Raw genomic sequence first — 25,571 nt, 5'->3', positions numbered from 1 at the left:
ACAAAAAAAGATTTATTTTCTACTCTTTTGCCTTTGTACATTTAGGCAAGAAGAGAAAATAAATCTTTTTTTTCTTTGTTTGTTTGTCTTTTTGAGAAAGGGTCTCCGTGTAGCCCCAGCTGTCCTGGAATCACTATGTAGACCAGGCTGGCCTCAAACTCACAAAGATCCACCTGCCTCTGCCACCCAAGTGCTGGGATTAAAAGTATGCGCCACCATGCCTGGTAAAATAAATCTTAAGAGACAATCACACACAAAAAAGCCTCTTATCAAAAATCCATCTAGAGAGCAAAGGCCTCATTAATTTATAGGGTAAATGGTAACACTAGTCCTCTTCACCAGCACTGCAACTGTCTTGACATCTACTTTGTGGTAAAACTGAGAAGGATGTGGGGCAACAGAACATAAAATGCTCACCAGCTTGTGATACAATGGTCTGGTGGGGCAGCCTGACCACACAGGGTATAAATGCTGGATCTGCCTCAGCCAAACCAATGGCTGGTTATACCATGTATAAATGTACGCCATGGTCCCAAGGTGAGATTAGCTTGCTCAGGGCAATTTTAATAAGTACATGTCATTTTCAGTGAGTATATAGTCTAATATAGGAGCACACTCTTTCTTATGCAGTGCTTTAAGAGGTTAAAAGTTCACATTACTGATGGTTGCCACCTGAGCTCACGAGGATGCATGATGAGAGCGATATTCCATGAATGGAAATACTAAATACACTAATAAAAGAAAAGAGCATTTCCATATGCTGGCCTGGATTATGGCATCTTCATGTGGAGTCAGCTCATACCATCACCTACAATAGCCCCACTATTGTAACACTGTCCTCATTTTAAACATTTATTTATTTTTACTTTATGTGTGTTTTGACTGCATGTATGCAACTGCACCCATGTCATACAATGCTCATGGAGGCCAGAAGAGGGCGTTGGATCCCCTAGAACAGAAGTTACAGACAGTTGTGAGCTGTCATGTGGGTGCTGGGAACTGAACCCAGGTCCTTTGCAAGAGCAGCCAATGTTCTGAACCTCTCAACCAACTCTTAGTCCTCACTGTCCTCATTTTATAAATGAAAGAAACCAAGATGCAGAACCTGTTACAGCATTTTCTAGTACAGTTGGGTATCCCATCATACACTCTTTTGTGCTCTCTGACACACATAAGGAAGATAGGGTGAGGGAAAGAGCTCTGGAAGGGAGCCAGGGCACTTGGGATGAGTCCTCACAATCCCCTTCACCAGAGATTCAGAGTCAGCTAGCCTCACATGTCTCATTTCCTCATCTGTAAAACCAGAACAGTGGTTTCCAACATGGGTATACAAAGAAGCACCCAGGGTTTTCAAAATATAACGATACTATGTCCTTATGCCTAATATTAAAACCTCTGGGGAGGACCTGAGTATTGGTGCATAATAATGTCTCCCAAGTAACTGAGATCCCTGGTGAGGTGACTTCTGGGATGGCTTCTAGCTCTGACCTGATCTGAGTCAATGCCTATGTTTGCAGAGCCTTTATCTAATTGGGATACAGTCCTCTGAGTCAGATTAACCTGAACTTTTGCACATAAATATAAGTTAGTGCTTTGGCTGGGATGCGTGGAGTGAGGCAGCTTGAGTTTTAGCTCTTTCCTGCCTCTATTACTATATAGCCAATCCAGAATAGCTGGCTTCCTAGCTTTCAACCTAAGGGTAATGAGAGCATCTGTTACACAGGGTTGCTTAGAGCATCAAATGAGATCCTTCACATAAAGAGCTTTATCTAGTTGCTGCCTGCTACACAATAAGATCTGAATAAGGGAGAGTTATAAATACTGTTATCACTGGGGGAAGCCTGCCTACTACTGTCTTCCTACAGTTACCTCTAATGGCTTTGTGAGATGAGACTGTAGGCTTACAATCCCATATGACTAGAACAACCATGGGACCTGAGTCACTTTCACAAAGGGACTTCAGCCTTGTGCGGAAGAGGTGCTGGGTAGAATGGGGCCAGCAGACACCTGGGCTCAGACCACGTGTCTGTACTGTGGCTGCTGCACTGCTCATAAAATTCATTCCTGACATGTTTGCCCATGGCCAGGACACAGGACAGTACAGAGGTTATCGCTCCCAGCCAAGGGTAGGCACCTTCTTTCTATACCCCTTCATTTACGCTAGGTAAGTATCACATGTCTACCATATCCATGGCTTGATGGAAATGGCCTGAGACAAACAAATACATTCCACATGGGCACTTACACATACATTCCCCATGCAAACGTATTGTATCACAGTAATGCACACAGATTCAGCATTTGAGTTTCAACAAAGAAACCTTAAACATACCATCTTCCCTCCACAGACTGTGCATGGAAGGCATTTCATCTGGGGTTGGATGAGGCTCCCCAGGGGAAATGATATATTGTGAGTAAAACTGCAGTTCAATTTCAAGACGTGCTTATTAAGTGAAATGAAAAATAAATAAATAAAGCAGTATATCCAATCTTCTTGTCCCCCTCTCCATGGCAGTGTGAGCTTGGAGTGTTGGAGGAAAAGCCCAGGAGCTGTGGGGGATGAAGCAGCCCAGGGCTGCTATGATGACAGCTGAGGGAGGAGAGGGGGACACCAGCAGGCTGCAGCTGTGCACAGGGAGGTTAACATTGATAACTCCTCCGAGGTAAGAGGATCAAAGGGAAGAGGTGAGAGGGAATGGAGAGAAAGAAAAGGGAGTGGGGGGGGGAGGAAATTCAGAGTAAGATGCGAACAGAAAGTAAGAGTGAGCAGAGTACCAAAGGCAGGAAGTCAAAATGAAGGGTGCTGGAACATGCAGGGAAGCAAGGACCAGACAAAGCTGTCCAGAATAATGAACCAGAGCACAGTGAAAAAGCAAAGAAAAAAATGACAACCAGCACGAAGGACCTGCAGCAGTAGAAACAAAATAGCTGCTTAGACCAATGAGAGCAGCCTAAGGCAGGAAAGAAGCCTGCCCTGTCCACCAACTGCTGGCCTCGAGGTCGGGTGCTCCCTAGAACCAAAGTGGGGAGGGGGTCAGTCTTCTGAAAACCCTCCAGGGGTGAAAACATGGCAAGGTGCTAAGCTCTGACATTGCCTCCCTGCCTAGGGAGCAGGCGGCCCAAGATGCTGATTCATGGAGACACGACTTCTCTTTGCCTTGTTTCAGATCCCCTCTTCTCCAAGTGGAAGCCACGGGAGAAGTCCTGACCAGGAACTGCTCTCTCCAGTTTGGGATCCTATTGACCAGAACTCAACCCTAAAGTCCATAGCTTGGCTCACAACATCTCTTATCAACTGGCTTGCAGTCGCCTCTAGGGTTTCACCTGGTACCATGTGAACCACCTAGCCACTCACATGGAAACACATTCCTTGCTCCAAATGGGCCGAGTTTCCATTCATCACCTCATCTCTTTACACTGATATTTTCTGAAGATGCTGTTTTTATTCATTATTTAGATGCATTCAGCCCTGAGTGCTGTGGTAGGCTTCCTTTTGGAAGTGCCCTGGGATCGCAGAGTCTCTCCTGAGCAGACCCTGTCAGAGCCTCTGGTCCTTCTTTGTTAAGGGAGCTATTTACTTATCTTGTTGCCACTGGCTTGTTTTTTCTTTGTGGGTAGATACCATATTTGTGTTCTACCCCAATCTAGCATGATTCCTGGCTTCCTATAGGAGTTCAACAAATCTTTACTAAAGCATGGAAGAAATTTGTGCTGTAAATGCTTCTTCAACCAAATTCTGGGCTAAAAGCTGGGGCAAGTATTTTCTATGTGTATAGCGATAGACAGTGATGACTCTGCCTCGGTTTACCTATTATGCTAATCGCCAGTCCTCCTGCCTGGAGTGTCACGGATGGCTATCCCCAACATGCCCCTATATGGATTGACTGTTACTTATGAGGCTAAACTTACTCTAAGGAACAGAAAACTAACATGCCATGTGAGGTGCAGAAAAAGGGGTAATGTCTAGACTATGTCTTTACTAGTACCCAATGGGCTGAAGGCTGGTGTGTCCACAGAGAGCAGAAGTGGCCTTTCTGTCTTAGTATGTAGAATGAAGGGCAAAAACCAAGCAGCTCTTTGGAAACAATTTGATACCAAAACAGGAGCATGAAAAGAGCCTATGCCGAAGGAAGAGAAGTGCTAGCCCCATCCATGTCATTGTTTTTAACAGCAGTATAGCAACACACTTGGGGAGAGAGAAAACCCATTTTAATTAGAGCCGTGAGACACACCCACTCACCTGATTTGAAGGTAGTTTAGGATTTCATGGAAGAAATGTTCCCAATTTGACATTCAGTTGTCTCTGGCCACTAGTTTATTCCTATGGCCAACTCTTGAGCCTCCTGCCCAGACCTGTCCCAGACCTGGGATTCACAAAATCATCACAAAATTTCCCCTCAAGGGGACTTCAGGTCCTGCAGGTCTAGAGAGAAGGCTCTATCCTTCCTCCCTAGCCCGTTAGGAAATTCATTGGAAGATTACCAAGTAGACAACAAGAATGGGGGTGTGGAGGCCCTACTGCAGCTCAGGCTTGACATTCCCTGACTGCCTTCTCTTTCCCTCTTTCAAGCATCTCCTAACTGGTCTGTCCCGTGCTTTATCCTATCTATCCTTTCTTATCTTGAGCTTGATCCTTTGTTCACACAAAGCTCATCTCCTCTCGTGATGTGATTTCATTTCCATAATCCAAAGGCTGTCTTCTGAGAATTCCAAATGGAAACAAAACCTGGCACAGGCATTTTCCTCATTTGTAAATGTATAAACCTAAAGCTTTTGCAAAGTTGAACACAATAAACTCCATTTACTTTTAGCCTTAAACCACACAATGAGACCACGTGTCTCTTTGGGAAAAGATTATCTTGGAAAATGATGCAGGAGGCTGCTGGACTGTACGGGTTCTTCCTGTGTGCATACCATTTCCCTGTGTTCATTTCCCCTCCCTTTGTGTTCACCCTCATCTTTCATGCATGCCCTCTCCCTGTGTGAACACCTTCTAGTCATTACAGAGCTGTTTGTTGAATATTGCTACTGGTCCAGGACCAGGATAATAGGACGCTGACTGCTGGTATTCCCATTCTCTCATTTATCTGCTGAAAACTCCCTCTCTAGTCCATCCTGAGTTTGGATGTCAATGGTCTTTCTGAAGCAACTCATATAATTCCCTTCCTGTGTTCTCTGTTATCTGCTCAGTGAAACCCCATCACTATAGGAGGTAGAACCCAGGCTTCTCATCCCTCTAGACTGTGGATGCTCCTACGATTCCTGCTTTCCCTTCAGCTGCCATACACTTACTTGTCTCTTAGACTCTTATTTTGTATGTGCTGTTCCTTTGGTCTAGGACATTGGCCTTCTGCATTACTTTAAGAAATCTATCCTGCCAAACTCAGCTAAAATGTCATCTGTTCTGAAAATTGGGTGGTCAAATCAGTCAGAGGAAAGTGACAGAACTCAGCCACACACCTAAGCAAAGAAACAGAATGAATGCCAAAACAAAAATTATCTGTTGCTGTAATGGCAGATGTTTGTTTTCACCCACTTAATTAGTCAACAAATAATTGTTCCCATCCCTAGAAAGCAAAGGTGACCAAAGCAACCCAGTCCCTACACTCATGAAACATATGTTTTGTTGGAGTAAAGTAGATTAGTAACTACAGCTGGTAACATGTTGTGTGGGGTAAGCTTTGTCAACTTGATGCAATCTAGAGTCACCTGAAAAGAAGGAACTTCACTTGAGGAATGTTCTCCATCAGACTGGCATGTAGGCATGTCTACAGGCATTTTCTTATTAATAGATAAAGTGGGCCCTGCCCACTGTGGGTAGTGTCATCCCTGGGAGGATGGGCCTGGACTGTATAAGGAAAGTAGTTGAACAAACCAGTGGGAGCAAGTCAGTAAGCAGCATTCATTGTCCATGGTCTTTGCCTCTAGTTGCTGCCTCCAGCCTCCTGCTTGAGCTCCAATCCTGGCTTCTTTTGATGATAGATTATGAAGTATACAGTAAACTAAACCCTCTTCTCCCCCAAGTTGCTTTTGGTCATGGTTTTATCACAGCAACATAAAGCAAACTCAGACACATGTAAATATACTTTATGCGCATAAGTGATTTGTATCATGAAGACAAAGCAAGAAAATGCTATGGAGAGAAGAAAAGGGTGTGATCTCTGCTTTACACAGATGGTCAGGAAGACCCCTCCCCTAAAGCAACTTCTGAGCAAAGGCCTAAGGAAGAAAAGAGCACTTAGTACGGAGTAACAGGAGGCACATCAAAGACTAGTGGAGGGAGAGTAGAACTCGCTGACAGAAGGCTAGACCATGTAAGGAGCAGTAAGGACTTGGGTTCCACTTTAAGTACATATCAGGAAGCAATGGACTAAGAGGCTGGTTCAGAAGAAATGGCAAAGTCTGTCAAGAGATACTGTATGCTGAGTGTGGAGAACACATGATCTGGACCAGAGTAACAAGGTAAATCAGGCAGGTAAGTGTAGAGCTCCAAACAAAGATGATGATAGCTTGGCACATAGATGGAGACAGGGTTGGGGAGAAGGGGGAGGATTCTGAGCAAATTCCAAAACTCAGCAAGTCTAGCAAGATCTGTTTGGGAATGGAGAAGAGCAGAGAGGAAGAAAATGAGGGCAATGAATGCTGAGTCCTGTGCCATGAGCTGCTAGAGAATGAAGCTGCTGTTTCCTATGTGAAGACTACAGGAAGATCAGGCTGGACATGGAGGGTGTATAGGGTTCAGGGGCATCTTAGAATTAGAGGGATTTATTTTGTACATTTGAGTTTAAGATGCTGATGTGGCAAGAAATGAAAATGAAGCCTAAATACTGGGTTTACTCCCAATTAACAAGAGAACTACCTAGGGATCTTCAGCTCCATTTCCAAGTCCCAAACCAAATCTCCTGTCATGACAATCTTATTTGTTCTTCTATGCTCTTCTCTATGGCCTAGAATCCCCGAGTTAGTCTTTTACATATCACAAGAACAGTCTCATACTGAAATTTTAGTTATTTCATCAGTGCCTCTAGCTATCCCAAAGACAAGGAAATGACACCTTCATTATAACTACATGACAAGGTGAATTTCCAAAGACATGCCTTTAAGAAAGAAACACAGTCATCCCTCAGTACACCCAGGGAATTGGTTCCCAGATCCTCTGAGGATACCAAAATCCACATATATCCAAGTCCCTCTCATAATGCAGTAGGGCACTTGCATGTAACTTAGGCACACTTTCCCACAAACATTAAATCACCTCTAGAATTATAACTAAAATAATGTAAATGCTATGCAAATAGTTGTTATACCATATTGTTTAGGGTATAATGACAGGAGTGAAAACCTGCACATGTGAATTTTTTTTTTTTGAGGAATAATCTTCGAAGAATAGCAATTTAGTATCTCTTATGGTTCCTGAGTCAGTTATTGGCGAATGCCCTGCCTAAGCAATTCCAGGTCAGTGTCTCTCACAGGGACTCAGGGAAATGGCAGACAAGGTTGCATTCCTCTGAGGCCCAAGCTGCATCAGGAACAAGACTTTAAAGGTGGATGGTCATTGCTGCAAATTCATGCTGGCTCTCGGAGGGAAGCCTCAGTTACTTTCCACATTGGCTTCTCCCCAGAACTACTTGAATGACCTTACAGTAGAGTGTCTTGATCCCCAGATCAGGGGTTGCAGCCTTTCTGTGAAGGGCCAGGGGGTGACTATTGCCAAGCATGTTGGTCAGGCCAAGCCCCTGTAACATGTACTTCTTTATTTAATCACATTATAAACATTAAACACAGTGTGAGTGTACAGATAATTATACTACAGGCTGTGGGTTGAGTTTGTTTAGCTCATAGACCCTAGTTTGCTATTATTTGCCCTAGAGCACAACTTCTTAAATTGTGGAATGCAATTCTATATGAGGTCCTGCAACTGAATTTTATAAAAAGTTTGGCAACAATAAAAGGTGTCTGAGCGTGTAAAGAACAAAAATTAACTTGAAATGAAACATGTAATAAATCTGAGGGGGTTCTGGCAGCACTCACCCCTGAGTGTCGGTTACTTTCATTGTAGCTTTGGTTCCGAACATACGATGTGAACACTTTGTACTACGCATGTCAGTATGCCACACTACACAAAATGATGTCTGAGGTATCTTGTTTCAGATGTGAAATATTATATGTTATATACTGCTGGGCTTTGACTGTATATACAGTTTTCTACTCTTATTAAAACATATTGGTTTAATTATAAAAACAGGCTTAAGATTTCTCTATCACCAGTCCTCATGTGTGAGTATCAAATGGATCTTTGGATTGTATTTTGCTAGAATGTTTGATTTAAAAATTAACACCAAAAGTGTTGGAATTTAAATAAATATTGAAAGATAATAAAAAAAGAGCTTCAGGGTTGGAGAGATGGCTCAGCGATTAAGAACACTGGCTGTTCTTGCAGAAGACCCAGGTTTGTAGCCCAGCATCCACATGGCAGCTAACGACTGTCCATAACTCCAGTCCCAAGGGATCCGACAGCCTCTTCTGTCCTCCCCGGGCATTGCATGACACGGGTGCACTTACCTACATGCAGGCAATACACACATACACATAAAATAATAAATAAAATATTTAAAAAGAGAGCTTCAGATAAATTAATAGCGCATTTTTAAGGGAAAGAAAACCAGGATGGTATTAGACTTTTGCTAACAAGAAAAGAAGAAAGATAAACTTCTTAAGAAATGCAAAGAAAGTACACACAGCAAAATGTTTACCCAGAATCAAGAGTCCTACAGATGGAGGGATTTGGGATAGATTATAATTGTGAGCCTGTCTAAGGAACCTACCAAATGGGGGCCTCCTAGGTTTTGGGATTTTAGTTTTAGTTTGGGGAGATTTATTTTTATTTTTGAGACAGTGTTATCATTATGTAGACCAGGCTAGCCCCAAACTCATTTCTATCCTCTTCTTCAGCCTCAGAGTTCTAGGATTCTATACATGTACCACTATACCTTGTTTGTTAGTAAAATTATATTGGGATATATATATTTATATATGAATTTTTTAACAAAATATGGCTTGTGTTACTCGAGTTTCATAAGAAGTCGTTAAATGAATTTTGGTTGGGATTAGAATTAAATTTCCAACACTTTCTTCCAACATCTAAATTCTGACAGATCTCAATTACCCCATCTTCCCCCAAAACCACCCCCAGCCACCAGGGATGGAACATACTCACAGCCAGCGCATTCATTACATATTGCTACTACAACACAGCTACACAAATTTTACAGCTTAAAACCACAGAAATGCCTTTCCTCTGGGTTTCAGAGGCTAGAAGTCCAAAATGACTTTCACTGACCTAAAGCAGGTATCAGAGCTCCAGCTGGAGGCCTGGGAGGAAAACAAGTCCCCTGATTCCTCCAGCTTCTGGTGGCTGCTGACATTCCTTGGCTGGTGGCTCCTCATTCCAGTCTTCAAGAACAGTATTTTCAAATCTCTTACTCATCTTCACACTATATTTTCTCTTTTTGTCTCTAGTGATCTCCTCCTACCTCCTTCTTTAAAGTGTGCATGTGATTATATTTAGTACTGGTGATAATCTCCCTGTCTTAAATTCTTAATTTAATCACATCTGCAAAGATGCTATCATTCAGGGAATATTCATGGATCCTAGGGATTAGGAACTGCTATCCTTGCTTGGCCATTCTTCAGCCAACTACAAGGAAACCGCACAGAGAGCAGTGAATCATGTTGTTTAATTATTTTTTAAAAAGAAATTTTATAGATCCATTCATTACCTAACAAATAGTCCCTGAACTCTAATTAAGCTGGGGGCACCGGGAATAGAATGCAAAGCAGATATGCCTCGTGCCCTTAGGAAAACAGACACAACACACTAATCGTACAACTTGTGGCAAGACCAAGAAGGAGGGTAGGGCTGGAGCTCCTGGGGGATGTAGGAGCAGCAGGCAGCATTGGAAAAGCCTCTCCATGGAAGTAACATTTGAATTGATGTTTAACTAGGAATCAGATAATACAGGCAGAGGAGAGAAAATTTACAGAGTCAGTGGCCAGAAAGAATGAGAGTCAGAGGATAAACTCAAATAGTGAGGCAGGTTTGTGAGATGACTCACAATTGGAGGTTCCCTGGAACCACACCCCCAGTTTCTCAATTCCTATGTGAGGAGTTGGCTCTACTAGATTTAGAAGTCCTTGAGGTAGTATCCCATTTGAAAAGACTCTGGCTTCAATAGCAATACATAAGGGGTGGGTGAAAGGAGCAGAACAGATATGGACAAACAGGCTGCTTTATTTCTTTCCATCCTAAGAATCTAGAGCAGAAACTCCAGTACAGCCATTTCACAAGACCTGTTCTTCTGCATTTCTGTGAGAGCAGGAGCCCTGCTCCTAACCTTGGGGAGACTCCTGTCTTTTCATCCTATATTCCTACAAACAGTTCTGCCCTGACAGCTACCCTCTGGTCCTGGGAATGTTGCTGTGTTGCCCCTCCACCCTGTTCTGCTTCCTGATCACAGGGACCAGTCTCCTTAATCTCTGTAGATGTTCCGACTTAATGTGGATACTTGTCACATATAAGAAAGAGGTAAGTAGTGAAAAATCCTCACTTTCCTCTCTCAGAGTAAGAGGAAAGAAAGAACTTGATTAGCATGCACCCTCAGAGTAAGGAACATTGGCACAGGTACCTCCTTTTTGAAGCCTAGCTTTTAGGAATATCCAACTACCATAACACCTGCTGAAACTGGTAAGAAGACAGGACCTAGTGATGACATAGCTGAGAGACAGCAGTAGAGGAGGGCTCAGATGGGGACAAGAGGGTGCAATCTAAGAAGGTTCTTGAGAAAAAGGGCCCACATAAGTAGTAGACCTGTATGTGTTATCAGTACAAAAGACTGGATCTGTTCAAAGGGGTCGATTAGGACAGACAAGCCTCTATCACTAGCAAATAATTACAAACTGCAAGGACTAGCACTCCAACTCTGTCTCCCTGCATCTAAAGGGTACCATTCTCCAAATCAGATTATGGAATGTATCAAAACATTTCTACAGTGTCTAATTGAAATAATTTAAATAAGTAGGTCATTTTTCCAGGTAATTATTATCAAAATCTATATTGGAGCCCAAGATTCCTAAATCCTGAAATCTACTTCTTTCTGCTAAGCTATTAAATCCCCAGTGGAGCCAACACCAGGTTCATTGTGCAGAATCCCAATTAATCACAGTGGAAAGCTCCACTTGCCAAGTGAAAATCCTCTATTTTGAATTCTTAATCCCCCACCAGCTGAGTTTACCACAAAGACATGAATATATAATTGAGACATAAAGAAAACATGCCACCAAATTAAACTGTCCTAATTTTAAATCAATAAATTATTTCTCAAATAACATGAAATGAAGGTCAAAAGAAAAATGTGGGCCCTCAACTACTCCAGGAGCATTGTAGTTCTGAGCTGAACTCAGCAGTTGCCGGCTAGAATTTCCACCAACACTGGATGCTAGGTGATCACAACCAACGTTCATTGGTGTAGCCCGAAAATTACTTATTTTTATGAGAAGTGTAAGTCAGCCAGGGGCAAGAGGAGGAGCACCCTGAGAAGCCCGGCAGAGCCCACTGCTATACGGAGAGTTAGCTCGGCTGTTTGGGGAACTACGGGAGCCAGATGTGCAGCCAGCCAAGATGTGTAGCCGAAAGGCCGGGGTGAGAATGGCCGGTCGGACGCCCTACCCATTGCAGGCTCCACAGGGTGAGATGAAGCAGGCCGTGGGGTGAGATGGAGCAGGCCGTGGGGTAAGATGGAGCATGGGTGCTCGAAAGCTGATGGAGACTACTGGTGGGCTTGAATGGCACATGGGTTATGGGAAGCCGTTTTGAGTAAATCACCCCACCCCCACCCCCAAATGTCATAAAACGGTACAAAACCCAAACTAAAAATGTTTTGTTAGTCTGTGAGCGTGCGTGGGCGAGCCTCCCAAAAAGGGAAAAGGGAATAAAATTTAGTGCAACAATTGGGAATAAGTCTTAAGGTATATTCCAAATGCTGATTCCTCAAAGTCTAAATTAGCCTAGAGACATGAAAAGCGCTGCCTTCTCCTCACCTGTATTTGAGCTCTCAGGCAAGAGGGAATGCTGACTTCTGGGCAGTGGTGCTGTGTCTGCCACTGGTACTGTGTCTGAGCAGTACCTGCATCCTTTCAGGTATGACCATTGCAGGGACATGGCAGAACACCTTGTGATATATCCCCCTTGGGAGTGCATAAACAAGTGTACACATTAATCACTGTTGAGACTGCAAGTGTAAGCAAACAATGCATTCAGCAATAGACTTGGTGGTAGACAGGTCCTAGCAATCTATTCCCTTCCTGTCTCAGTCATACAAGGGACATAGGACCAGCAGGGTTAAGCATGTTCTTTTCTTCCAAAATTTATCCCCTCCTCTCAAGGTTTGTTATCCAAGGTGCTTTTATGTTCTAGTCTACTGATAATCTGTTGAATTATTTGCCCAATATCAAAGCCATTTAATGCACATTTCTTTGAGGAGTAGAGAGGGCATTCTTGCTGTATATCAAGAAAAAACAAGTCTGGGTTGAAAAACTACATGTCTCCATCCAAAACTGAGGTATAGCCAAGCTTTCTGGCTCCATGTCCACCAATTCCACCTATAATCTTTGCTCTGTGACATATTAGGGACTCCACTGTTCCTCCCAGTTTACACACCGTCAGATTCTCACCTTTATGGTCCTTTCCTGGAATGCTATCTCGTCCCCAGAACATCTGAAAAAAAACCCCACTCAACCTTGAGTGGCCTTGTGGTATTATGTAACTTCCAGGAAAATGCATTTTCTTTCTTTCAGTGGATTCACTGCATCCATAAGCACACATATCCCAACCCCTACTCTCTGAGAACGCAGTGATTTGTTAGTAATACGGCCCTTTCTACTAGAATGTCAGGAACTTTATATGATTTATTGTGTTCACAGCATCTGGTTTCCAAATATTGAATGGAAATGAAAGGTGTCACGTGATAACCCTCAATTCAACAACAAATGAGCTGAGAGACTTTTACATCAACTTCTACCCAGGCCTAAGAAGCTAAGGATTTTTAGCTCTCTCAAGAAGAGACAAGAGGCCTGAATATAGGCCTTAAGGTGTACTGTGCACCAGTCTTTCTGAGCAGTCCAGTCTTCTTGGGACAGTCATGGTGTTGAGCTCAACAACGTTGCCTTTAACAATACTGTATATACCTTGCAGCCTCCAACTGCAGAATACTTTAGGGATATGGCAGTGGCAACATTCTCTACAGTCAGAGAGATCTGTACTATTTTCTCTTGAAGCTCTCATGAAGCCTCATATAATCCTTAATTAACAATATCTAAAATATGTAAGTAAGGAAGGGGTCTTTAAAAAGGAATGTCTGCTGCACATTCAGCTTGAATATTCAGACTCTCTGCTATGGGAATGAGAGGCTGCAGGAAATGAATTTTGAAGGTGCTGAATTTAGGGTAGGGTGTTTGTTTTTTCCCCCAAAATAAAATGACAACTTCTCTTCTTGGAAGCTGCAGAAGGAATCAAGATACAGGAGGAAACAGCGCCAATTTCTCCATCCCATGGTGTTGGAATCTGAGAGAGCTAGGAGACAGTTTAGGCTCCCCAGGGAAAACCCACCTCAGGGAAATGATTTTCCTAGCTGCTTGCAGAATTTCCCCAGGGAGTGCTAACTGCTCACCTGGAGGAATTCTCTGACTCCTAGAAGTTCTAGGAAGTAGGATCATCGATTCCCTGTTCCTTTATAGCCAAGGGCATGGGCATGGGAGTCCTATCTACTAATCTGACCAAGTTTTCCAAACTGCTTAGAAAACATGAGGGGTACCCCCTTACCCTTATCAGAAGGTACAGAAATGCTTTTAATTAAGCCAATGTGACTTTAAGTATAGTCCTTCACTTAGATCACATTAGTCTCCCATATTCTACCCTATTGGCTTAGCAAACAAATGATGCTTCAAGTGGGTTTATTGAGATGTGAACACTGGCCTAGCCTTTCTGACAAGTGATGCTCCTCCATTGTCTCACAGACAGTTACACAGCTTCCAGAAATTTAAAAACTCACCAGGTAGAACTGAGTGCTTCATCTGCATGCTACATACATTTTCAAATTAATAGAAGCTAGAATACCCTACTTCCTTGCCATCTTCCACGGTGCTTTGAGGAGCATTTCAATTTTATAGTGGAATTTAATTTTCATCCCTTTTCAAAGTTCTACCAAATTTAGATGTGGAGTCTTCATGACCAGACCAAACGTACATTTTCATCTATTTCTTGAATGGGACAGAAGAGAAAAGCATCCCAGTGTCCTCCACGGTCTGTCATGCAGGGCTACTTAGACAAGAACACAGATGTACTCAGATGGTGACTTCTATCTATTGGGAACCCCATGGTGATGTCTGCTTCCACCATGGATTCAGTCAGATGTAACTTGGAATGGGAACTGTGGTCATAAGTTCTTCACCACTCTCCAGAAGCCCAATACTGCTGGGAGTACATGTTGCCTTCCAACTATGTCTGGAGGGGCAGGAATCTTTGCTTCCAAAGCAAGGATTAGATCACATCAGTCACTTTGATATTCTTTTCTTCAAATTTCCCTTTGTTTAGGCTCAATGCAGAGGCAGTCTACTGTGCATAGGTATCTAGAAATTAAAAGTTATTGTTCCTGTCTCCTAATTACAGTAATGAGTCTGGTATGACAAGGTCAATTAATTATTCAAGATTGGAAAGCAACACCACTGTATATAGGAGGTTGTTAAGATGAGAAGATTAGGAGCCAGGAAACAATAAAAGCTAAATGAAGGACTGGTATGATCAGATGTCCATTGCAAGTCACATGCTGACTGACTGTCTCCCAACGTAGCCTCTTTTTCCCTGGAATTCAAGGAACACAGAAACAGGATAGCATGTCCTGGCTTCATTCCCTCAGTCCTATGCCATTCAGTTGACACCAGAGGTTCCCCTTTAGACTTGAGCTTCAGAGCTGCTTGACTCCAAAGGCAGGTAATTAACTGTGAGACAATAGCAGGGATTTTCAGATTAACTCTGCTAGGGAGAAAGAAGAAAACTCATTTGCACCAAACAAAAGGGAGGGGCGATTAGATGCTCTAATGACAATGCAGAGACCTAGATAGGGCCTGGAACCCTGATAAAGAGGCCAAAAGCATTATTATTATTATTATTATTATGAAACTAATGTCTCTGTTTTTATAATTTTGGCCTTCTGTTCTCTATCAAGTAAATGCTCTTCTACACGAGATTAAAGTCTCAAAGGTATGTGGTCAAGGCATGGTTAGGGACCTTTCTTAGTGCTCTATGATTGCTGGAGCATGGGTTTACAATATAAGTGTTCACAAGTTTTTAGAGATGCAGATAGTGCTTTTGAGATGTCTTCTGTAGCTGACAAACAACTGTGGCAAACAAGTGGCAGCAAATGTTTTATTCTCTCTGTTTTCTAAGGTCTTACTCCTTCCATTGGAGCAACAGAGACATGAGAAGACTGTTTGGATGTCCACAAAGCTTATTTGATAGCAAAATCAAGAACTGAAATATGCAGTGAGAATTCACAAGCAGCCTTTTATTAATTACACCCAGAAAGATGAAATCCCAAGGTTAAAAGGTTAAAATCATTAGACCTGATTTTTAAACATATTTATTTTAACTATGTATGTGCGTGTGGGTATGTGTGTGAAAATGCATGAAGGGCAGAAGAGGGCTTCAGATCCACCGGAGTTGGAGCTATAGGTGGTTGTAAGGCTAACGCAGGTCTTCTACAAGAACAGAACACACTCAACTGCTGAGTCATCTCTCTAGCCCCTAGACCGGATTTTTAATTAATCTTAGATGGATCTCCTTCATTCCAATCCGAAAGATTCTATTCTGGCTGCGGATCCTTGAGTGCCTCTCTTAACTCTTCACATTCTGAATGCTACATTCTGTCGTCTTCTCCACATGCTCCTTTGGACTCTAGACTTTCATGTTTGTCCTAGCTAAGAAAGGAACTCCAATCTTCCATAGTTTTCAGAATCTTTTGTTTTATGTCATAAGACTGCCGTCTTTTATTTCCCTTGTATCTACACTGGTAACCACTTACAGCACTGTCCAGTAATGCCTCCTATGATGAAAGCTCACTCTGTGTATTTAGACCATTCGCTGAGGTGGCTCCTGGGTGAACAAGATAAACGAAGCACAGAAAATACAGTTCCTGTGACTGAAGTGTTTTACTTAATTTCATTTTTGTGACTTTAAATTTTAAATTGCTGCTATAGCTAGTAGCTAGTTCGTTCAAGCTTTTCTCAGTCCACCCTTTTCTGATACATTCTTTTCTACCTATCTTCCTCCTCAATTCCAAACCTTTCCTCCTCCCCAGGGGTAGCCTTTGTGAGAGAGACTTGGCCCATGTGCTGTCTGGTTTCTGTCTCCAGCCTGGATCATTCTCCTTCACCAAGTGTTCTTTCTACAGTCCTGGCTCTACACTGTTAAGAAGCTCCATCCTCCTCTTCTTTGGGCTGGCCATACATCCCCCTGGCCCTGAGGCTGAGCTTGCTGCCCCCAGAATTCCCCCTGGAATTTCTACTCTTGGGTCAGTGGATCCTGCCACAAACTCTTACTCTGACTGGCACTCACCATGGCTCTACTTAATAGTCACACTATCATTACTACACCATAGTAAATATCATTGCATTTGTGGTTACTTGTGATTCACACTATCATTACTATTATTATTATTATTATTATTATTATTAGCAGTATTATAATACTGCCTATTGTCTGTAGTGAGACAGGGCTATAACCTCAAACCCAGGTCAAACTGAACTCAACCCACATTCCAGGCACTTAACCAATTCTGCTTCAGAAACCACTCACATACCATCACTATAGGAAGATGAAATGAGTTTAAGAGAATGTATGCAACCACAAAGCTATCTTTACAAAAAGGCTTATGGAGTTGAGATACAGCCAATATTATCAGTATGCACAGAAGCTAAATTCTTGGAGATAATTTTAAAAAATGACACACAATTCCATCTTCTCACACAAAGGTGACTGATTCTTCAAGGGCAGTTTTGTATACATCTTTATGTGCTAAGTGCAGATCCAGGGCATACACTGCTCAAGTTGTTTCTCAGTGATTGTTTATTGCAGGAAAGAATGAATGTGTTCATGTCTGCTTCTTAGGCAGATGCAGTGATGGCATCATGACTGTCTCTAAGAACCAATCATTTTGATTGCAGCTATAAGGAAAAAAGATCTAGCATGAGGAACTAATGGAGTGGGTGGGATATTTGATAGTCATAATGCTACAAATAATACTAGACCTTAAATAGGTTGCAAGATACTGTGATAATGCCATTTCTTTCCATCTTCGTGAGCTTATTATATGATGCTGACTATATAGACATAAATACACATAGGCACAATACTGGGTTAGCTCTTTGTTGTTGCTGCTATTTGTATTTCTTTATTTAATGATCATAATACTATTTGGAAAACTTAATATGCCTGTCTTGCATTCCAGCAGAGTTCAGTTTAAAAGCACCTTAAATCCAGACAGCCAGCTTCTGCTAAGGGAATTAGGGTTTCTGTTCAGTATAATATATGATCCCTAGATAAATATATTTCTTTTTTAATCCTTCATGGTAGTATATCCTCTTTCCAATTCAGAAACAGGGGGAGTCTGGCTCTATTTAGTTTGTCTGATTGCTTTGAAGAAGGGGACAGATTGACTCTGAAAAAACTATGGTCCTCTATTCATTAGCATGTCAATAATACTCAGCCCAGGCATATTGACAGCGGATTAGGTTGGGCTGAGTCTGTGTACAAGACCAAGGCCTTTTTTAACCCACCTTGTTTCCAGATCAATACACCCATCAGCATTCGAAAATTAGCCCAAGATGAGATTCCAATACTTGAGACGGTATGTCATGCTAAGAGGGCACCTAGCCAAGTCACAGATGTAAACACCTAGCTGTGGATCAGACATTTTCCATTAGCTTGAACAGGAGCGAGGATGAATGTGGACCATATCCTCTCCCTCCCTCCTGTTGCTCCACCTCCCAACCATCCAACTTTCTCTCTTAGAACCCATATAAGATCTTTGTACTATAATTCCAGATATTTGCTTCAACAAGCATTTGGTAAATGTCTAGTATGTAGAAGGCAGGCTACCACATATCAAAGGCAGGTGTCTATTGGAGTGTGCAGAGCAAAATCAGGAGGAGGAATGAAAAAAGCATTGTTTTCTTTTCCAAGGAGGCTTCAGCATTCTTCATTCCCCCATCAAGTTCCACAGTGGCGCTGCTTCCTGTGCAAACCTCTGCTCAGTTTCCACTTTCATTGACACTACCCGACACTCTACCTGAAGAAGGATTGCAAAATCACTCTCCAGTAGAGATCATAGATGGCTTTTCTGGAGCATTCTCCAAACCTCCCCCCACAGAATGGTGATTCTTAACTTTTGCCTCTATAATAAAATGTATTGTACTTTGCAAATGCATACCCATTGAAACAAAAATTTCATGTAGCAATACCTAGTCTGCTATTTATAATGCACTCTAATTCCATCTAGTCTATGCAATTCTATTTTAAAATGCTATTTGCATGTAGCAGTTTGAAAAAAAAACACACTCGTTTATAGAACCAATAAAAGAAAACATCATAATTCCCCTTTGCTTTAAAAAAAAAAGAATGAGGAAAAAAATAAGAACTCAGAATGACCACACTCTGTCACACCACGAGAGCATCCAGTTGTTCCTGGCATTGCCTCTGACCAAGCCAGGCCAGAGAAGAGACCTGAGATAAACTTCTAGCATGTTCCTTTCCAGTCACTGCTCACTATCCTGCTCCTCCCAGCTCTGATCCATGATCCAAGTTTGACTTTCTTCTTCCTTCTCACAGCAGCTTTTCTTTCATTCTTTCAGCTCCTCCAGTTTGTCCTTCTCAATCTCCGTCACTTTTCTCCCACAATCTACCTTTCTACCCTTCTGAGGCACACTGCCAGGGCGGCTGGCTGCAAGAGCTCTGCCTCCAATAGAGCTGCTAGGATTTCACTGCTCAGGGCCTCAGCTCCTGAGATAACAAAGCAAGGATTTAATCTACTGTAAAACATACCAAATGCTTAAATGTAGTAATAGTATTAGAAGAAACATGGAAGAGAGCAATACAGTAACACAATGACTGCCAAGTAAACAGCTCTCTACAGGCTAGGCCCTCTCCCAAGTGCTTTAGATTCTTTATGTGTTAAATCAAATCCTCAGCCCCAATCTTCACATTTACCCCGTTTCTCCAGAAGGGCCCTTGAGGCACAGTAAGACTTGATTTAGGCTTCTCCACCAGAGATCAGTCAGTGTGGCTCTAAAGCTCTTGCCTACTAACTAGAAATCCATCTATTTGCTAAGTATTGTCTGATGCCTTGAGACCAGCTCTGATTTGTGGTCACCAGTCCCAGTGACTGAGGAGAGAGAGCAGAACTCAGAGAAACACCATAAAAACTACCAAAATAATAGCCAAGTCCCAGAAAAACCATAAGGCTCTAAAGTGCAAGAGAAGAGATCTGAGGTAAACTAAACATAAAAGACTGCGATCCAGTCTTTCTAGGATAGGCATGGGATGATGGGGTGGCAAACAAGCACACTGAGCAGGGTACATGGGACGGAGGTGGTGGAGGTATCTGCTTTCTTTGAAGGCTGGTCTAGGGCATGACATATTTGTAGAACCAGAAGAGCATTAACATTCTGGACTTAAAACATGCTTGGGCTTAGACACAACAGTAGAAAAAAATGCTTATGGGAGGAAAAGCCAAGAAAAGCAATACTTAGAAGTTGATTCTCAACATAAATATATTACTAGAATAAAAGAGAAAATAATCTAACTCTCAACAAGCATATTATTGAAGAATTCAGTTTCTAAATGCAAGATGACCATCAGAAAGGTGTCTTTACCAGATCAAAGAACCCATCCTAGAAAGAATTGCAAATACAGACTTTCCCAGTCACTCATCACACCTCCCAGCGGAGCCCCACCCACCTTGTACAATGAGGTGGACCCTCGAGGTCTTTGGGTGGTTGTCTGTCTGCACAGAGCAGGTATACGGGCCCTCGTCATATACATCCACGTTCTGGATCTCGATGCTGTACTGGGTCTGGGTGTTACTCAGGAGGACCACACGTGGATCTAGGCACCACTTGTCATTCCCAGCATAGAGGATGGTGCTGCGGTTTAGCCAGGCCACCCGGGTGACCCGGTTGTCAATCGTGCACCTGAAAGATAAGATGAGATAGATAAGGGAAAGGACCAAAGAGAAAACAGAAGCTATTAGAGTGAGGTCTTCATGGCAAATCTGGAATGTCACACCATGCCTTGTCTTTTCCCCTCACTCCAGTATACACACAGATAGACTTGTGATAGACTGTGATAGACTTGTCATGTGGAGGCTGCTGGGGGTACTTTCCAGAGCTCATAAGCAGGGCCCTTGTGGGATTACACTTTTAGAACATTCACTCTTTCTGATTCTAGATCCTGCGAAGTTTAGTGCTTCTGAACTATCTGAGGAAATGATCCTTTCAAATAGCTTCTTAGCTATAACCCAGAGGCATCTTGCATATTCAGAATAGCTGGAACTTTGTGACATTACCGGTCTTCCTGGCTCAGCTCCAGTGTTTCTACACTAATGACCCCATCACTGTCTGGGCATTTTGGGTATACTAGGTTGTTCAATACTTTCAACAGCCCTATGGGGTATAATCTATTGAAAAGGAATTCAGGGAAAGGCATGAAAAATGCATTTCCAACTCACAGATAGTGTGTGCTAGTTCAGACGCCCAGCCTTAACTACAAACTGCACTTCTACTCATCTCAATATAGCGAATTGCAACAGAAGGCTTCTGAAGTCAAAGCTAAATATGGACCACCACTGCTATCTATCTTCATTATACCCAAGGGCAGAAATGTTCAATTATTGCTAGACTAAAGGCATTTTCCAAAATCTCAAAACTGTTTGCACATATAAAAATAGATTCCCTTTCTTTTATTTTTGCATCTGGAGTCCTCAAACTGTGGAAGCTTCCTTCTCTTTTCTTTACTTTGAAATCTCCCACTGACTCTTGCCAAGTCTTCATCATATCTGTCTGTACTCATTGCCCTGTCTTGCTACATTAAGTATGTAAAATGGCCTGAGGCTAAATTCACAAAACACAGCGTCCTGCTTCTAAGTACAAAGCTAGAAATAGCTGTGTTGCCTGGTCTATATAATGATGGCTCAAATTTAAACATCCACACTGTCTCATTTAGTTCCTGCAATGTCTGTAGGAAAGATGCTTGCACCCATTTTCCACTTTGAAGACCAGGATTTGAAATTCCAACTTGTCTGGGCCTTGCCCAACAAAAGAGAAAATGTTGGAGCCAGTCACGTCATCCAGGTTTTATTGTTAGCCCTATATATGCTTCAGAATGTGCAAAGGTGACATTTTCAGTGGGAAAGCATCATGGTTTATCTTGACTGCCAATTTGATTTGTTTCAGAAGTGACTTGGAGATTAGTAAAACATACACATGGATGTATCTTTGAAGGTGTCTCCAGATGGGACAGTGGAGGAAGGGAGAAAGAACTCCCCTGAAGATGGCATTCAGAGCTCATAGGTTGCCACAGACATTCCCTTTTTCTGCTTCCTCTGCTGTGAGTGTGAGCTGCTCTGCTCTGCCTCCCCAAACAGGGGGAACTGACACCCATGATACAATGAGCCAAAATAAGTCTTTCCTTCTAGAAGGTGCTTTGCTCAGGTTTTCTCTCATAGTGACAAAAAGCTAGCTAGCCAAATGGGATTTTGCCTTTTTGAATCCCATTGCTGCTTCACCGCTACACTGCCACTCCCTGCTTCCCCAGAAAACATCTCTTGAGATGAGATATCTGACATTGTACATCCTTTCCATTTTGCTTGTGTAAATGTCACATCAACATTGGAGGGCCACTCAGGCACAGATGGACACTTTTCTGAGAGCTCCTGTGGAGAAAACCATCCAACCAGAAACACCTTTGCTCTAGGGTCTAGCAGGTTTGTGATGCTTATGAGATTTTCTGGCAATGCTGGAGAAAAGCAGGGTATTATGTTGACACACAGCATGAGAATGATGGAAGACCCAATCAGGAAGAGCACAGGAAGTGGGCACGTGCCACTTACATCAGAATCACAAGAGAGGTCTGTAAGGTATGACATTCCTTGTACTACTGATTCAGAGCCTGGGAACCCAGAAGCACCAGTTTCTAACAAGAGCTCAGCTGAGTCAAGCGAAGTTTGAAAGCTACTAGTATAAAACAATGCAGAGAGCTCAGTTGAGTCAAGAGAAGTTTGAAAGCTACTAGTATAAAACAATGCAGAGAGCTCAGTTGAGTCAAGTGAAGTTTGAAAGCTACTAGTATAAAACAATGCGTCCAGGACTACCTACATAATTTATGGAGCCTGGGGCCAAATGAAAAGGCAGAGACCTCTGTTATTGAGAATTTCAGTGTGGCAAGAGTAAAGTGCCAAACCAAATGCAGGTTTGCAAATAAATGAAGTCATCAAACTAGCCACTGCTGCACCGCTGCATTTCAAACTTTACTGTGCTTGTAAACTGCCTAGGGGTGTTGCTAAAAAGTAGGTTCTGATCCAGTACATTGAGGAAGAGTCTGAGTGTCTCTCTCTCTCTCTCTCTCTCTCTCTCTCTCTCTCTCTCACACACACACACACACACACACACACACACACACAGCTAGATTATGTAACCTAGGCTACTAATCTCAAACTCTCTATCCTCCTGACTCAGCCTCTAGAGTGTGAGGATTACAGGCCTATGTCACCATGTCTAATTTAAGATTCTGCTTCCTGACTGGGCTCCTAGGTGAAGGCACTAGAATCTTTGACCATTCTTTGAGTAGCATTCATCTGGAGGTAAATTGTGTTAGCATTAGCATTTGTGAAGCTGAGTCACCACCTCACTGCAAACCTATGATTGGCAAACAGCAGCATCAACATCACGAACAGCACTCCATCACCTGGGAGCTTGTTAGAAACCCCACATCCAAAGCCCAGTATCAGAGGCAATGAATCAGAAGCTGCATTTTAATTAGATCTCCAGGTAACTTGATTGCACATGAACTTCGGATTGCTCTAGACTGTAGTTCCAGCCTCCTTTTTAGCTTTGAGATAAAAAAAACAATCCAAGCTGGGCGTGGTGGCACATGCCTTTAATCCCAGCACTCAGGAGGCAGAGGCAGGCAGATCTCTGTGAGTTCAAGGCCAGCCTGGCTCTACATAATGAGTTCCAAGACAGCTGGGGCTACAGGGAGACCCTGTTTCAAAAACCAAAAAAAAAAAAAAAAAAAAAAAAAAAAAAAAAAATCCAGAGTAACCAAGACAGTGAAACAGAGTGAAGGGTAGCTGACAGAGGAAAGCCCTGAACTGGTTCTTCCCTTGTGCAGCTCACAGAACAGTAGTCTTCATCGTGGGCTTTCCTGACTGAAACCTGGATCTGAACCCACATTGGTTTGAAATCCCTGAAGGTCAACAAACTCCAAAGCTTGCTTTACTAAAAACACACTTTGCATGGATACTTTTAAGAGTAGTCACCATTCTGAACTTTGCTTGAGTTTGAGTAGTTAACATGAAATTCATACTATTGATCAACAGTTATTGAATACATATACTACATGCTAAGTACTGTGCAAACCCACCACACGAACTGTCAGCATCACCAAGACTTGGCTGCAAGTTATTGTTGCAAATTGACAGAAAAAATTAACTAACTTTAGAAATATCTATATTGACTAAGATTATATTGATATTAAGCCACTGTGCCAGGATAACTGTTTTTGCTTCATTTTGTTTTATTTTTCAACTTTAGTATTTTTCAGTATCTTTATAAGGTCTCAAACAAACACAGAAATCACTGGTTCTCAGAATCATGCACATCTGAATCTCCTGGCTGATAGTGTATAACAGAGATGACTGGGTGGTTCTGGGCTGGGGACTGAGAACCTGCATTTTGGTGTAACCCCAGGCAGCATTGACAATGATGGTCTGGAGCCCATTAGTGTGAAAAGCACTAATTTAGATACCTGGTTTCTGGTGAAATGGGAAAAACAGAGTGGATGAGGCTGCTGGGAAATGACTCTTGTCAGCAACAATTTTTCCATTCCTTTGCAGGAGAAAACTTTCTTGTAACCAATATGTTCTGAGAAACCAAAAGCAGGTTCTTAGTTATTTTTCCTCCAAGCAGATGAGACTTCACCAGACACCAGTTAAATGTCCACAGTGCAGGAAATGCTGACCAACAGACTGTGAGCCTGTGCACAACTGTTGTTGATGCCCACAACAGGGACATCTCAGAACCTCAAGAGGAGTACCAGAGGGCTGTCCTCGGCTTTCGTTCGAATATCTAATTACTGAAAACAGACTGAAGTCAAAGCCTTCCTACCACACCACACTGCTTTCAGGGCCAGAGAGGTTCCTCAGCAGATATAGTAACACTCCGAATGCAGCCAATTTCCAGCACAGTTATGCGGCCCCTGTGATATACTACATTGCGAAGTTGGCATAGCTTCAGATGCGGTTTTGGGTACATCCAAGGTCATGTTTAGATGTCCAAACTGTCACTGCTGGATATCAGTCTTGCTGAGTCTCCATGGAATTAACACAGGCGTCTGCAGAGATGGATCACAAAGGTAACTCGGCAGCCAACTCCTGTCACCTGCTCATACCTGCCCTCATCTATCTGTCTCATTTATCCAGTCTCCATAACAATGCAGAGGAGACATTTCTTCTAAGTTAAAAATAAAGAAATTAAAAGGGAGCATAATTGCTCCTCAACCTGAGCAAATGCTTGGCTGGTATGGAGAGGTAGACATTGGGGTGAGGGTTTCAGCCAACCGTTCCCTCTTTGTAGGAGCACCTCCAAACAGTTCTACATAATTATTCTTAAAGCACACCACGGTATTTCACCTTCCTCGGGAAGGTGATTAAAGATGTGATTAACTTGGAGTGAGTAAGGTTTTAAACTCATTCAGCCCTGACAAATCTAAGAAGGGGAAGCTAGAGGTGGACACTGGTCAGATACCAGTGAAACAGTCACAGTCAGCAGAGTACAGAGCAGAAGAAAGGCAGACAATGGAAAGGGTGGGAAAGGCACCTGTCAAAGCCAGAGCAGGAGACAGAAACTGCTCAGGTAGGCCAGAGACCCCAAAGCAATAGTTAGAGAATATCCTTGCTGGAGACCAGGAATACCAGAAAACTGTGGTTCCAGTTTCTTAGTTATCCCCTAAATGAGTACCTTTGCTTAAAGGCTCTGTGTGACTATGTGACTAAAACTAAGAGGAGGCACCTGGACACCTGGTTGGACCAACTGGACTGACTAAATCATCCTCTTTTCCATTCCTCACCCTGGTTTCTGCCATAAATCCTTTAAAAAGCTCCAGACTAACAGTTCAGTGGTACGGGTTTCCTGGGACACCCCGTCCTGCTCTATGGGATCTCTCCTCCTCCTCCTCCTCCTCCTCCTCC

At 42.6% G+C, this 25,571-nt stretch overlaps 1 protein-coding gene across 3 annotated transcripts in view; it reads right to left on the bottom strand.

Annotated features, from left to right (window-relative positions):
• Nucleotides 1-25,571, bottom strand: part of Ntm (neurotrimin) — a 1,074,128-nt gene that overhangs the window by 208,440 nt on the left and 840,117 nt on the right. For all 3 annotated transcript variants that reach the window (XM_008854166.2, XM_008854168.2, XM_008854170.2), the window contains exon 3: nt 20,066-20,298. In XM_008854166.2, the coding sequence (XP_008852388.1) occupies nt 20,066-20,298 (233 nt within the window). The remainder of the gene's footprint in view (nt 1-20,065; nt 20,299-25,571) is intronic.

Source organism: Nannospalax galili, unplaced genomic scaffold, assembly GCF_000622305.1.
Source record: "Nannospalax galili isolate Female #2095 unplaced genomic scaffold, S.galili_v1.0 scaffold66, whole genome shotgun sequence".
Taxonomy (NCBI): domain Eukaryota; kingdom Metazoa; phylum Chordata; class Mammalia; order Rodentia; family Spalacidae; genus Nannospalax; species Nannospalax galili.
This window is presented reverse-complemented; position numbering and strand designations above follow the sequence as displayed.